At 41.0% G+C, this 16,170-nt stretch overlaps 1 protein-coding gene across 1 annotated transcript; it reads left to right on the forward strand.

Annotated features, from left to right (window-relative positions):
• The first annotated feature begins 593 nt into the window (after positions 1–593).
• On the forward strand, positions 594–7,757 carry LOC145863401 (uncharacterized). The gene is made up of 2 exons (XM_082968333.1): positions 594–1,252; positions 4,910–7,757. The coding sequence occupies exons 1-2, from the start codon at positions 817–819 to the stop codon at positions 6,034–6,036; spliced, it is 1,563 nt and encodes a 520-aa protein (XP_082824459.1). The 5' UTR covers positions 594–816; the 3' UTR covers positions 6,037–7,757.
• Positions 7,758–16,170: the final 8,413 nt, after the last annotated feature.

Raw genomic sequence — 16,170 nt, forward strand, 5'->3', positions numbered from 1 at the left:
GTCCGAGGGAGGAGGAGCGTGGTTTAAACTTGCTCCTCCTGTCGTCGGCGTGTAGGCTGATCCCAGCGTCGTGACGCACTTCCTGTTGCCGGTTGTAGTTCTTCTTGTCTTCAGTTGATTTACTCGCAGTTCATATACTTAATATTGTAGCATAGCTTCCCCAGTATATTATAAAGGTTATGCATACAAATAGCCAGTTCAACCCTAACAATTGTTACACCATGTAGGAGCAGTATAGACCTAGTCTGTTCATTATATACATCTACATGATGTATTGTTACACCATGTAGGAGCAGTATAGACCTACAGCAGCTGGCTACTTAATTATATGTTGTTTGACTGAATGAAACTGCCTTAAATGTGCTGTAGTAAACATTTTTTATTCTCACTAATCAATCACCACATTCCTGTCTTTGTATGTCTCAATAGTATTATTTAATTAAATCCATGTAAAATAATCTTTGACTGAATATAAAATGTGATCCTCAACTGCGTTTCCCTCCAGTCAGCAGACGGCGATGTGCGTCTTTCAGGCGATGCTGCAGCGTGACGTATAATCTAGTGGACGGTTCTTCATAAACAGCTCGTCAACCACCTCGGTAGCTTGCTAGCCAACATTGCCGAAAGATTCAAGCTGTTTATACGCTTTCGGTCTATATTAGCTACTGTGTTTTAGACAAACTTCTGTCGTATCTACTTGTTAACCTATTTAATTTAATATTACGTTATTTTTTATTAGTCAGCTATAGTAGCTGGCTGGTTAAGTTAGCATTAGCCTAGTCGCTAATGATAGCTAGCTAGCTAACATCCCCGAACATGAGCTCCCTAAACTACTCCCCTCCTGTTAAAGAAAATGAGGTCTGCTGGACGGAGAAAGAAGCTCTGGGGCTGAACATTGTCGTGAAAGAGGAGAAGGAAGAGGAGGATCTTACAGTAAAACAAGAAGTAGCTGGTGAGGCTGTTACAGTGAAAGAAGAAGAGAAAGACGTTTCAGTGAAAGAAGAAGATGCGTTCAGAGTGAAAGAGGAGGAGGATGTTACAGTAAAAGAAGAGGAGGAAAAGGAAGAGGAGGATGTTACAGTAAAACAAGAAGTAGAGGGTGAGGTTGTTACAGTGAAAGATGAAGAGAAAGACGTTTCAGTTAAACAAGAGGAAGAAGAGGATGATGCTGTTTTTGGAGTGAAGAAGGAAGGAGAGATTACTGTCACATTGGAAGATGAAGAGGAGGAGATAGGAGATCTGATTAACACCAGTAAGTACCGCCTTCAATTAGTTTTTAACTTTGGATATTCGAAGTTGGCTCGTCAATACCTCTTCAACGGAGGGCCCTGGGATGATGACTGATATGTCTAGAATCAGACGACGTAGAGACAAGCTACCCCTTGTTTTCCCGCCTATCCTGTCTTTGGATTGGTGGATACATCTTATTATTGTAATCTATTGTTTATATTCTATGAGGGTTGTTGTCGTCAACCGCCTGTATTCAATGGAGAGAGATGCTAAGCTACTAGCATGAATATGCATAGCGATCTGGAGACAACTCCAAAAGTGTTTTTATCAAAGTTGTCGGTATGTCACATGTCCACATAACAACTTAGTCATTACGAAACTTCTGTTAGATCAAGTAGCAAATAAGCCATTCATTTTGTTGTTGACCAAATTCAACACTTTCCACATTGGGTTGATAATTGTTTCCACTTGGATACAGCCTACTGAAACCTACTGGCATGACCTAGAGTTACAACCTACTGTAACCTACTGGCATGACCTAGAGAGTTACAACCTACTGTAACCTACTGGCATGATCTAGAGAGATACAACCTACTGTAACCTACTGGCATGACCTAGAGAGATACAACCTACTGTAGCCTACTGGCATGACCTAGAGAGATACAACCTACTGTAACCTACTGGCATGACCTAGAGAGATACAACCTACTGTAACCTACTGGCATGACCTAGAGAGGTTCAACCTACTGTAACCTACTGGCATGACCTAGAGAGTTACAACCTACTGTAACCTACTGGCATGACCTAGAGAGATACAACCTACTGTAACCTACTGGCATGACCTAGAGAGGTTCAACCTACTGTAACCTACTGGCATGACCTAGAGAGATACAACCTACTGTAGCCTACTGGCATGACCTAGAGAGTTACAACCTACTGTAACCTACTGGCATGACCTAGAGAGATACAACCTACTGTAGCCTACTGGCATGACCTAGAGAGTTACAACCTACTGTAACCTACTGGCATGACCTAGAGCGTTACAACCTACTGTAACCTACTGGCATGACCTAGAGCGTTACAACCTACTGTAACCTACTGGCATGACCTAGAGAGATACAACCTACTGTAACCTACTGGCATGACCTAGAGAGATACAACCTACTGTATTCTTTCTACCAATTGATTGGTTGAAATTTTATGACGTGTATTTGTTCATATAGACACACTCCATGTGTTTAATAAAATCAACTGTATGTGCAGAACTTAAATTGAACTGATGCTTCAAGCATTTGATTAAATAATTAACACACACAAATGACTTGAGGAAGCCAGAGGTCAATATAACCAGAAGAAAATAACCAATTCCCCACCTGCTGCTGGCCTTCGTTAATTCTGACGTTATGCTCCTGAAGTTTCCGGTAAAATAGGCAAACTTTTTCCATTTCCGTTTGAAGTGCCAATTTATCTTACCATTTCTACCGATCTGCGTGCCAGTTATGAACGAGTTACAACACCTGTTTGGCTCCGCCACTTCCTGGGTCGGTGAAGTGAGGTATTAAATTTAAGGATTAAATCATTTAAGGAATATATCCGAGTCTCACGCTCATCACCTATGGAATGCGGGGCTTCCAGCGAGGTGTGGATTTAATAGTAAGTTGTACCTAGTTTCCCTCCTTCAGGGAACAGTAGTTATAGTCATAACGTGTGGATTTAATAGTATGTTGTACCTAGTTTCCCTCCTTCAGGGAACAGTATTTATAGTCATAACGTTAAGCTTGTCATATGATAAACTTTAACTTAAATACTGGATCTTGCTGTCGGACAGTTTTTTGTATTCAGATCTCTGAAATGCTCTCTAACTACGTAACATTTATTGTCTCCTTATGTTACGCTGGGAAAACAGTTTTCATGGGCACAGAAATCCTAAATCATTTCAGTTTACTAAATCCAATGGTTCTAACCAAGAGTCACCTTAACTTTATTGACAACTCCCAAATGGATACTGTCATTAATGCGGTTCTTAAATAATTACACATAATACTTAATACTGTAGCTGTTTAGTTACAGTCACATGTTCAACTATCATCAGCTGATCCAGGAAATCATTTTCTGCATGCCAGTCAAATGCTCCACGTTTGATCCATCATCCCAAACAAATCGATATTTATAATGTGTTATTGTCTACTTGATTTACAGTAGGGTCTCGTTAGTCCGTTTGGAAACGGAGATACTTAGCTCATAATGTGTAGAGAACTGTTCCTTGGTGGATAGGCTATTGTACAACACACAGAGCTATTTTCCTTTATTCAGGACATTTAGAATGACAACACATTACAGAGTAGCCTAGTGGGATTATTCACAAAATTATCTGGTGATTCACCTATGTTGTTGTTAGGTGAAGTTATGGGTCCTACAGTAGGTCTATGTTATTGTTAGGTGAGATTATAGACCATTTTGGCATACACTTAGTGGACAAAACCTCATTGGCAGGCTGATGTCAGGCTGATGGGAAAACTAGCCAATGATCATTTTACTGGTTGAAGTCGTTTTTAAATATAAAGTAGTGCATTTTCGACAATAACACAAACATTATATTAAATCAGGACATTCAAACGAGCCTTACAATTATAATCCAAAGTAGTGTCAAATGATGATAATAATAATCATAATCAACCTGGAAAGGAGGCTTTATTTGCTGTCAGCCTATGAGAACTCCCCTGATTTTCCCCCATGGTGGTGAAGTAGTGAATAGACACAGAGCTTAATGTGAGTTTCCTTGAGTAGCACTCCTGATCTAGTGCTGTAATATTAAGAATACATTGTGAAAACTAATCTTTGCTCACCATTTTTTAAATATATATATTTTTTTAACCCCTTTTTTCTCCCCAATTGGTACTTACAGTCTTGTCTCATCGCTGCAACTCCCATACGGACTCTGGAGAGGCGAAGGTCGAGAGCCATGCGTCCTCTGAAACACAACCCAACCTAGCCGCGCTGCTTCTTGACACAATGCCCATCCAACCCGGAAGCCAGCAGCACCAATGTGTCGGAGGAAACACCGTACACCTGGCGACCTGGTCAGTGTGCACTGCGCCCGGCCCGCCACAGGAGTTGCTAGTGCGCGATGAGACAAGGATATCCCTGCCGGCCAAACCCTCCCCTAACCCGGACGACGGTGGGCCAATTGTGCGTCGCCCCATGGGCCTCCCGGTCGCGGCCGGCTGCAACAGAGCTTGGACTCGAACCCAGATCTCTAATGGCACAACTTAGGCCACTTGCTCACCATTTTTGCTCCAGGCAGATATACTACATCCATAACTAGCGGTTTCTGCATTAGCAGGGAGGTGTTTCTGCAATCAAATTGTGTGCGCATCACCCTTGTCGCAATTTTAGCAAACACAGAAAGGTGCCTATATTTGAGAACAAAAGTCGCCTGGCACACTGCTTAGGAGTTCAACACCTTTTACTTATTTCTAGTTACTACTAATGTGAAAACAATACTAAATATGACTATTGTTGCTCACTTGACTGTCTTAAGACAATTGTCAAGTAATTTTAACATTCATTACAGACGTCAATTGTTGTACAGTATCATGGCTACGCTGTTGGCATCACCTTTTTCAGTGGATTTCTGCTGTTGAGAGCCTTTAACTATCTGTCTGACTTGTTCTTTCAGGAGAGAGACGTGGCTATCATGGATCCTCTGGGGAGCCTCAACATCATGATGCTAACGAGTCAGAGAAGAGTCTGTCCAGATTCTATCACCTCAAGAAACACCAGCAGAGACCCACAGGGAAGAAATCTATCTGCTGCTCTGACTGTGGAAAACTTTGCAAATCTTCATCAGAACTTAAAATACACCAGCGAACACACACAGGAGAGAAATCTCACCACTGTTTTGATTGTGGGAAGAGTTACTTAAGATTAAAAGCACTAAAAGTACACCTGAGAATTCACACTGGGGTGAAACCTTACAGCTGTGATCAATGTGGGAGGAGTTTTACTACATTTTTCTCTCTGACTCTACACCAGAGAATACACACAGGAGAGAAACCGTACAGCTGTACTCAATGTGGGAAGAGTTTTACTCAGTCAAGCAACCTGTTATCACACCAGAGGATACACACAGGAGAGAAATCTTTTAGTTGTAATCAATGTGTGAAAAGTTTTATTTCATCTAGTTACCTGACTGTACACCAGAGAACACACACAGGAGAGAAACCTTATAGCTGTGATCAATGTGGGAAGACTTATATTTCATCTTGCCATCTGACTAGACACCAGCGAGTACACACAGGAGAGAAACCTTATAGCTGTGATCAATGTGGGAAGAGTTTTGCTGCATCTGGCTCTCTGACTCGACACCAGAGAACACACACAGGAGAGAATCCTTATAGCTGTGATCAATGTGGGAAGACTTATATTTCATCTTGCCATCTGACTAGACACCAGCGAGTACACACAGGAGAGAAACCTTATAGCTGTAATCAATGTGGGAAGAGTTTTACTCGGCCAGACAGCCTGATATTACACCAGAGAACACACACAGGAGAGAAACAATATAGCTGTAATCAATGTGGGAAGAGTTTTGCTGCATCTGGCTCTCTGACTCGACACCAGAGAAGACACACAGGAGAGAAACCTTATAGCTGTGGTCAATGTGGGAAGAGTTTTACTACATCTGGCTCTCTGACTCGACACCAGAGAACACACACAGGAGAGAAATCTTATAGCTGTGATCAGTGTGACAAGAGATTCTCCGGTAAAATACATCTGATCAAACATCAGAAAATACATGAATGAGTTGTTTCATGATATCAATGATATAATGTCACAATGTAGAATGTTTTAACATTGTACTAGGAGTATTTTAATAGTGTCACAATGTAGAACCCTAAACGTTTGCCCCTGTTCTATTGATTTCAACATGATATGGATATTAGCCTCAGGGGCAAAATCCAGGCTCTGAATTGGAAGAGTACTATTTATGAGATATAATAAAAAGTGACTAACAAAAAAAGAGTTGTGTTACACTTACCATGTTGGTTAGGCACTTGAATCAAAATGTATCTGGCTGTTTTCTACAAGTTGTCCTCTAACCAGTGATGTACACATTATCCCCAGATTCCGTGTGGTTTTTGAGCTGTTAGTTTTAACAGGACGTGCAACCTCATCTCCCTCCTCTCGGCACAATTAATTTCAACATGATATCGATGAGTTATGACAAATAAATGTTGTGTTGCTTTGTTTAGTGACCCCTAAATTTAACTGCATCACTCCAAAATGTAGCTGACTGTCTTCTGCAGGTTGTCCTCTAACCAGTGAGGTAAAAGATATCTCCATTTCCATGTGTTTTTTGTTTTGTTGTGTTAGTTTCAAGAGCAGGTTCAACCTGATTTCCCCCCAAATGGAAATAAGATTTGTGTTTTGCATTTAGCTAGTGCGTTGCTATGGATCTTTATTTATTTGGACTGCACGTTTTTCCGTATTGGAGATGAGTTTTGTTTGGGCTCGTTCCAAGGAGACGAGAGTTCTAGAAGCTAGTGGGATTTAGAAAGAGGAGAGTTCTAGAATCTAGTGAGTTTTAGGAAGACGAGTGTTCTGGAAGCTAGAGGGATTTAGGATTCTATAGAAAGAAAAAGGAGAAACAAATAATACTATTGTATATTATTATTTAGAAATGCGTGTTTTTTTTCTTGTTTTTAATTGTTGACAGCCAGTAGACACCATGTTTATATTGGTGAAGGTGAATCATTGTAGTTGATTATAATGTGAAATGGAAGTTGTTTTCTGTTGGTGGTGAGCAAACTTTTCCAACAAAAATATAGGATATATTTGTTGTCTTAAGGTGTTACAGGCTTTGGTTTTTCCATTTATGTTTTGAGGTTGGACTTTAGCACGTCTAGCTCGTTAGCACGTCTAGCTCGTTAGCACGTCTAGCTCGTTAGCACGTCTAGCTCGTTAGCACGTAGGACGCACTGATTGGTGTCACCTCGTTAGTCAGTATGTGTTACACCTGTGCTGGCTTGTCCATCTCGTTAGTGGGAAGGTGTTTCACCTGAGCTGGTCCAGGTTCTATTTAAGAGTGTCTGGCCCAGTGCTCCAGTTGTCTTGATACATGTGGAGAGTCAACACCTTTAGTTGCTCCACCTTTTTGGTTTTCTTCCTGTCTTTAAGTTTGGTGTGTGTTTTTCTTTTGTTTTCCTCTTCTTGGGCAGATTTAGTGGGTCTCATGGTGGGTGTCTTTTAGGTCCCAGTTGTTGTTACTAGTCAACTTTCAGTGGACACCCCAATAGTGTCTTTCAGAGCCCCTCCTAAAAACATGCTTATATTTTGGGTTGGATGTTGCATCCAATTAATATTTTAATCAATGGATTTTCCTTAGAATGCTAATTCGTCTTTCAGTTGTTAATCTTATGTTTGTTGTGGTAAATATTTCTGTTTATTTTCATTGTTTTATTTTTTTTCCTGTGTTGCATCCATGTCTGAAATGTGTTGTATAAATAAAGCTTGATTTGAACATATTGCAAAAGAAATTAACCCAATGACTGACAATCAACAGACTCTTGCAAAACCAATACGTATCTTGGTCCATCTTATTATGAAAACAGTATAAATTCAGTATATTTCCCACTATGTCAAAATAGTGCTGGTATGTACGTTTAGTATCACTTTTCAACCAACCCAGTGCATTTGTTGAAATGGATCAACCAGATCAATCCCACTTTTCCAGCCTGCTGAAGGCGTGGTGGAGTGGTAAACACCACCCCCGGCTCTACCAGGGGCTTGAGGTGGTCTCCCACAGCTCTGCTTATGTCATGTTCTGTGGCCTTGCTGTTCCATTTATTGACTGTCCCTGCAACACAGAAACACATTTAGTCATATTATATATAACACTCAAAGTAATGGATATGGAGCATCTATGGCCTCAGTTACACCTGGCACCTAAATGTGACTTCTGTCATCTGATCACTCCAAGCTGCATTAGGTTCAGATCTACCAGGATGGGCCTTTGACATCGTCTGGATGCAGCCAGGCCACCAAATATGCATCAGCAATGTAAAGAGATGGGGTGAATGAGTGGGGAAAAGTACATTTGACACAAATGACCTTCATAATATCAAAGAACAAATGTGTGTCTGAGGGGAAATTAACTTTCATTCAGCCAAAAGGGGTGAGAAATTACACCAATATCAGTGGACAATTTGCACTTATGTAAATAAACATAGATGGAACATATTCCCTTTTGCTGAAGTGATGAACCGCTAAGGGGACATAAATATTTACCATCTAAACCATGTGTGACCTCTCACCTCTCTGGCTGTAGAAGTGTTCTTCCTAACCAGTCCCTCAACAGCTCTCTGACTGAGCTCCACCCTCACTGGGTCTTCAGAGGAGAGGAAGGCTGAGGAGGGTGGAAGGATGAATGGATCAGTCAGTCAATAAAGTGTAGAGCTGCTGTCTGACAAAATCACTATTTTAGTAGTTCATTAAAGTAAATAAGGCTTTATGACTGCTGAATACCAACTATCAATCACTTAGATCATGTATTTTCAGGTAGAGATACGTCCTTGGGATGTCCCTAACCCATTGAAGTTGACATTTAAAATGGTTAAGGTAGGGGTTAAGGTTAGGGTTTAGGGTAGGGATGTCCCAAGGATCCCAGATAGCAATGACCATTGTGCATTATTCTGTCTCTTTTACAAAGCAGGTGATGGGTTCTGACTTCTGAACTTGAAAATATTAAATATCCTTATTATGTGAAATTGAATGAAACAATAATGTATGTTGATGCTAATATGATGTACAATATTCCATGGTGTTTCTATATGATAACAATACAGTAATATATTTAATATGATGTACAATATTCCATCATGTTTCTATATGATAACAATAGAGTAATATATTTAATATGATGTACAATATTCCATGATGTTTCTCTATGATAACAATAGAGTAATATATTTAATATGATGTACAATATTCCATGATGTTTCTATATGATAACAATAGAGTAATATATTTAATATGATGTACAATATTCCATGATGTTTCTGTATGATAACAATAGAGTAATATACACACAGTTCAACATCAGTTCACCGTCTCACCTCATACTGTATTGGAGCAGCAGCAGCTGACTGCCCAGTTCAACATCAGTTCACTGTCTCACCTCATACTGTATTGGAGCAGCAGCAGCTGACTGCCCGGTTCAACATTAGTTCACCGTCTCACCTCATACTGTATTGGAGCAGCAGCAGCTGACTGCCCGGTTCAACATCAGTTCACCGTCTCACCTCATACTGTATTGGAGCAGCAGCAGCTGACTGCCCAGTTCAACATCAGTTCACCGTCTCACCTCATACTGTATTGGAGCAGCAGCAGCTGACTGCCCGGTTCAACATCAGTTCACCGTCTCACCTCATACTGTATTGGAGCAGCAGCAGCTGACTTGATCGTTGATACTAATCATCATGTTTGAATCTGAGAGTAAATAGAGCCGACTACACTCTAAAAATGAAGGGTTTAGCTGGAGTTGTTCTCAGATCACCTAAGAACCGTAGGGTTCTTGGTCAATGAAAAACAGCCCCAAAAGGTTCTTCAAAGAACTTGTTAGAAGGTGGGTTCATCGAGGAACCTCCGTTGTTGCTGGACTTCTTCCGGGAACTTCGCAATTACAACTGAAAAGGATGGTGACAAGTTTGGATGCGACAACAGTTAAAAAAGTTAAGTTGGGTTGATGTTTGGCTCTGAATATGTCTCGAAATCATTTATTATAATAATATAACATACTAATAATGAATAACGAAGACAATGATGGTTTTCTGTGAATATCTTCCATAACGTTACTATAGTGAACGTAAATATTAGAAAGCCGGGTTTGACCGTCGGCGTTGTATGAGCTACAGTACAGTACCGTTAGCTAGCTAGCTAACGTTATGTCCTAACTAGGCACAACTAGGTTTGGATTATTTCCTCAACTATATTCTTTCCCATATATTGTATATCGTTTCCATAAAGCCAACATGGCTTTACACTCATTAACGTAAGTTTCCAATCTAGAGCAGTTCTCACTTTTGTGATAATGAACTAGCTAACGTTAGCTTCGTTAACTAACTAACTAAGGACGGTGATCTGTCCTAATTAACTTTGATGGGGAGAACATCCACCCCATTTTGCATTCAATTGTACGTCGATGCCATTTATCTTTCAATATTTATTTAATATACACTGCTCAAAAAAATAAAGGGAACACTTAAACAACACAATGTAACTCCAAGTCAATCACACTTCTGTGAAATCAAACTGTCCACTTAGGAAGCAACACTGATTGACAATACATTTCACATGCTGTTGTGCAAATGGAATAGACAACAGGTGGACATTATAGGCAATTAGCAAGACACCCCCAATAAAGGAGTGGTTCTGCAGGTGGGGACCACAGACCACTTCTCAGTTCCTATGCTTCCTGGCTGATGTTTTGGTGACTTTTGAATGCTGGCAGTGCTTTCACTCTAGTGGTAGCATGAGACGGAGTCTGCAACCCACACAAGTGGCTCAGGTAGTGCAGCTCATCCAGGATGGCACATCAATGCGAGCTGTGGCAAGAAGGTTTGCTGTGTCTGTCAGCGTAGTGTCCAGAGCATGGAGGCGCTACCAGGAGACTGGCCAGTACACCAGGAGACGTGGAGGAGGCCGTAGGAGGGCAACAACCCAGCAGCAGGACCGCTACCGCCGCCTTTGTGCAAGGAGGAGCAGGAGAAGCACTGCCAGAGCCCTGCAAAATGACCTCCAGCAGGCCACAAATGTGCATGTGTCTGCTCAAACGGTCAGAAACAGACTCCATGAGGGTGGTATGAGGGCCCGACGTCCACAGGTGGGGGTTGTGCTTACAGCCCAACACCGTGCAGGACGTTTGGCATTTGCCAGAGAACACCAAGATTGGCAAATTCGCCACTGGCGCCCTGTGCTCTTCACAGATGAAAGCAGGTTCACACTGAGCACATGTGACAGAGTCTGGAGACGCCGTGGAGAACGTTCTGCTGCCTGCAACATCCTCCAGCATGACCGGTTTGGCGGTGGGTCAGTCATGGTGTGGGGTGGCATTTCTTTGGGGGGCCGCACAGCCCTCCATGTGCTCGCCAGAGGTAGCCTGACTGCCATTAGGTACCGAGATGAGATCCTCAGACCCCTTGTGAGACCATATGCTGGTGCGGTTGGCCCTGGGTTCCTCCTAATGCAAGACAATGCTAGACCTCATGTGGCTGGAGTGTGTCAGCAGTTCCTGCAAGAGGAAGGCATTGATGCTATGGACTGGCCCGCCCGTTCCCCAGACCTGAATCCAATTGAGCACATCTGGGACATCATGTCTCCCTCCATCCACCAATGCCATGTTGCACCACAGACTGTCCAGGAGTTGGCGGATGCTTTAGTCCAGGTCTGGGAGGAGATCCCTCAGGAGACCATCCGCCACCTCATCAGGAGCATGCCCAGGCGTTGTAGGGAGGTCATACAGGTACGTGGAGGCCACACACACTACTGAGCCTCATTTTGACTTGTTTTAAGGACATTACGTCAAAGTTGGATCAGCCTGAAGTGTGGTTTTCCACTTTAATTTTGAGTGTGACTCCAAATCCAGACCTCCATGGGTTGATAAATTGGATTTCCATTGATTATTTTTGTGTGATTTTGTTGTCAGCACAATCAACTATGTAAAGAAAAAAGTATTTAATAAGATTATTTCTTTCATTTAGATCTAGGATGTGTTGTTTAAGTGTTCCCTTTATTTTTTTGAGCATATATATATATATATATATATATATATATATATATATATTTTAATGCTTGTAAGACTATTCTTTGACACATTTTCTCTTCCTTTGAAATTCTTATAGGACACATAGCAGTCAATACAAACTGACATCTATTACCGTACAAATGTGTGCAAATTATCTTTTCAGATATTCTCAGAAATGAATCAAGTCCATGGAATGGATATAGACACAAAGATAATTCAAGGACTATCAGAGGTAGAGAGGCGAGGCAGGGGTGAGGACATTATCCTGATATTTTGACAGTCCCTGAAGGACAATACAGAAGAGGGATTTGCTCTTATTCCTTCCCTTTCTCTAATGTATTTTGTAATAAAATTAGCAAGTGTAGTAAGATCATTGCTTTACTTTACTAGGACTGGAGACCACAGCAGCGATTCTGCTCTTTCCCTACCTCTTCAATGAGGACCCGAGTGGCCTTTATGTCCGTGACAAGGTATGCCTATGCACCAATCATCTGTTTCTTCATAAACATAGGTGTGCATGCTTATATAAAACTACAGCTGAACATTTGTTCTGTTCTTTGTTAATTGTATGTATATTAATCTTTTCTTACTTTTGTTGACATAGATTTCACCGCTCTTCACTCCTTTACTGCACATTGGTGGAAATCCATTTCACCATGAGAGTGAAATCCCGCTGGCCTTTGATGGGGAGAACATCCAGGCCCTCGAGGACGTCCCCATGGGACTTGGGACACTGCTACGGCTGTATTTTTTATTTTGCCTTCAATTTCCCAAAAATTTCAGATAAACACTTATGTTGTTAAATTACTGTGTTCTGGGGATCAGAGAAGTTGGGGTGAAGTTACCAGGGCCGGTCATAAAGATGGAAAACTTCCTAACATAACTAAGTGAATATGATATACACACTAAAGCTGAAAAATCTGTATTTAGCATCAAGTCTACAATGTTGTTAGTTTACCTGCGATTCACTCCAGTTTCTGAGACAACTGCCCAGACTTTGTAGACAGTTTAATAATGCTTAAACCTCATCTTTATCAAATGATCCATTAAAGACACCAACTCAAAACCTACGTTCGTCTACATATGGATTGTTTAAATTGTATCTAATTATATTCCCAGTATTACTTTATCAAATTTCTAGTAATCGATTATACACACATACAATTCATCATATATTCACAGAATCCATATAAAACGTAAGAAATTCTCAGGTAGTCACGACAACCATTCCATTTGCTTTTTCAAGGACTCTCCATAGCTACGAAGCAGCTCTCCAAACATACTCCCAGCAGAACAAAAAATAAACTTTTGTTTCCCGGACAATGACCGGATCGTCAACGGTTCTCTAACCTCCCAGAGACCACGGCAAAATCAAGCCTCACAGGAACTATAGACCTTCCGCTGCTTTCTAAAATATCATCCCGCTCTCAATACCACCCCGCGATATTCTATGATGGGCAGTGAAGGAACGGAACCCCAAGATAACGTTATAATAAAGCTTATTATCCAAATCTCAATCATCTGATTAAGCATATTTCTATATGAGGAACTATAGACCTCTATGAGGAACTATATATCTCTGTGAGGAACTATAGATCTCTGTGAGGAACTACAGATCTCTGTGAGGAACTATAGATCTCTGTGAGGAACTACAGATCTCTGAGAGGAACTATAGATCTCTGTGAGGAACTATAGATCTCTAGGAGGAACTACAGATCTCTAGAGGAACTATAGATCTCTGTGAGGAACTATAGATCTCTGTGAGGAACTATAGATCTCTGTGAGGAACTATAGATCTCTGTGACGAACTATAGATCTCTAGGAGGAACTATAGACCTCTATGTTACTATCCAAACATCAGATTATGACTCAGTCACACAACTCTCATACCACAGTCACACAACTCTCATATCACAGTCACACAACTCTCATATCACAGTCACACAACTCTCCTATCACAGTCACACAATGCTATTCCCAAACATACCTAATCAATTAGTTGTTTTTCAATAATATTAATAATATTAACCTGCAGGAATATTTCCACATTTCTATCTCATGGTTAGTTCCTAGGATAATGTAACTCATACATTTATATCTTTCAATACGTCTAAAATGGGGTCCAGGTTTAAAATAATTACAGGTTTAAAACAATTACAGGTTTAAAATAATTACAGGTGCACCTTACTATCTTATACTATATCATAAATGGTCTTAACTAGTAAACACAGATTCTAGTTTTCATCCAGTTCACACAGATTCTAGATATTTAACACTAAATGACCGAACCCAGGGCATACCTGGCAGCACATTTAAAATCATTGGAATTCACCACTTCTGAGGGTCACAGAGACACTTTTCAGAATGAGGTTCTTCTTCCAATAGAGTTTAACCAGGTACCGTGTTTCACACAGAACCCACAGTCACCCTGGCCCCTCACCCCTACAGACCAATCCCCACTGTGATCAATTCAGTGTCAGGATGGCTCTAGGTCGCCCGCAACCGACCAATGATAAGTGTCGGAGTCGACTTACTCTCAGATCATCCTCCACTGACTCTCAGATCATCCTCCACTGACTCTCAGATCAAATGTGGGTCCATCTGCTCCGTTCCCGAAGTGTGGTCTCCCTGAGATCCCAAGTTAGAGGGATCCCTCGTGCACCATTTACCCAGGCCATCAGGAGCGGTCACCAAGTCAAGATTCACATCCCCATCGCCAAATGTGGTTGTTAATTTCTTTAATATCAAATGAGAGACAAACTTATCACACAAGTCAGAGTTATTCTTAAACTAAATCTTTAATCACTTATTAATAAGGGAGCAGGTCAATACAACACATATACAAAATTAATCGATTGGGTGCTCTACGATAATGATGATTCATGATTCAGATGATTCATTGAGAGATGAATCACCCCCAGATGATTCGTTGAGAGATGAAACACCCCCAGATGATTCTTTGAGAGCCACGAGACAAAAGTACAAAGGTCTTTTATACCCCTTTCAAACTACATGACGAACAACAGATGTATAGAACAGGTCACAAGGTTAAGATTTGTATGAAAGATACTTATAATTCACAGCAGACAGTATCTGCTGTAAAAACAGTACTCTTTGTGTAGAGAGTCTGGCCCTGGGGTCATCTCTCCCTGGTACCATATAGAACAGAAACATTAACTCATGCTCTGGAATGCGGTCTCTTTAGGTTTTATCACCCAAAAGACATTGTAAATCTCCTGTCAGTGTTTTCTCCCAGAGGCCCATCCTCAGTAGAACACAGACAATAGTTCTAAGAACCCTCTATTCTGTTGCATAAAACAACCATTTGATGCAATAAAAGTATTATAACATAATGTTGCAGTTTTGCTCTCAGTGTCCACTGAAAGTTGACTAGTAACAACAACTGGGACCTAAAAGACACCCACCATGAGACCCACTAAATCTACCCAAGAAGAGGCAAACAAAAGAAAAACCCACACCAAACTTAAAGACAGGAAGCAAACCAAAAAGGTGGAGCAACTAAAGGTGTTGACTCTCCACATGTATCAAGACAACTGGAGCACTGGGCCAGACACTCTTAAATAGAACCTGGACCAGCTCAGGTGAAACACCTTCCCACTAACGAGATGGACAAGCCAGCACAGGTGTAACACATACTGACTAACGAGGTGACACCAATCAGTGCGTCCTACGTGCTAACGAGCTATACGTGCTAACGGAGCTATACGACGAGCTAGACGTGCTAACGAGCTAGACGGGCTAACGAGCTAGACTTGCTAAAGTCCAACCTTAAAACATAAATGGAAAAACCAAAGCCTGTAACACCTTCCCCCTTAAGACAACAAATATATCCTATATTTTTGATGGACAAGTTTGCTTACCAACAACAGAAAACAACTTCCATTTCTCATTATAATCAACTACAATGCTTCACCTTCTACAATATAAACATGGTGTCTACTGGCTGTCAACAATTAAAAACACGTATTTAAATAATAATATACAATCGTATTATTTTTTTCTCCTTTTTCTTCATATAGAATCCTAAAACTCACTAGCTTCTAGAACTCTCGTCCGCTTGGAAGGAACCCAAAAATAAACTCAAATCAAATTGTATTAGTCACATGCGCCGAATA

The sequence above is a fragment of the Salmo salar genome, chromosome 02 (assembly GCF_965601325.2).
Source record: "Salmo salar chromosome 02, fSalSal1, whole genome shotgun sequence".
Lineage (NCBI taxonomy): Eukaryota > Metazoa > Chordata > Actinopteri > Salmoniformes > Salmonidae > Salmo > Salmo salar.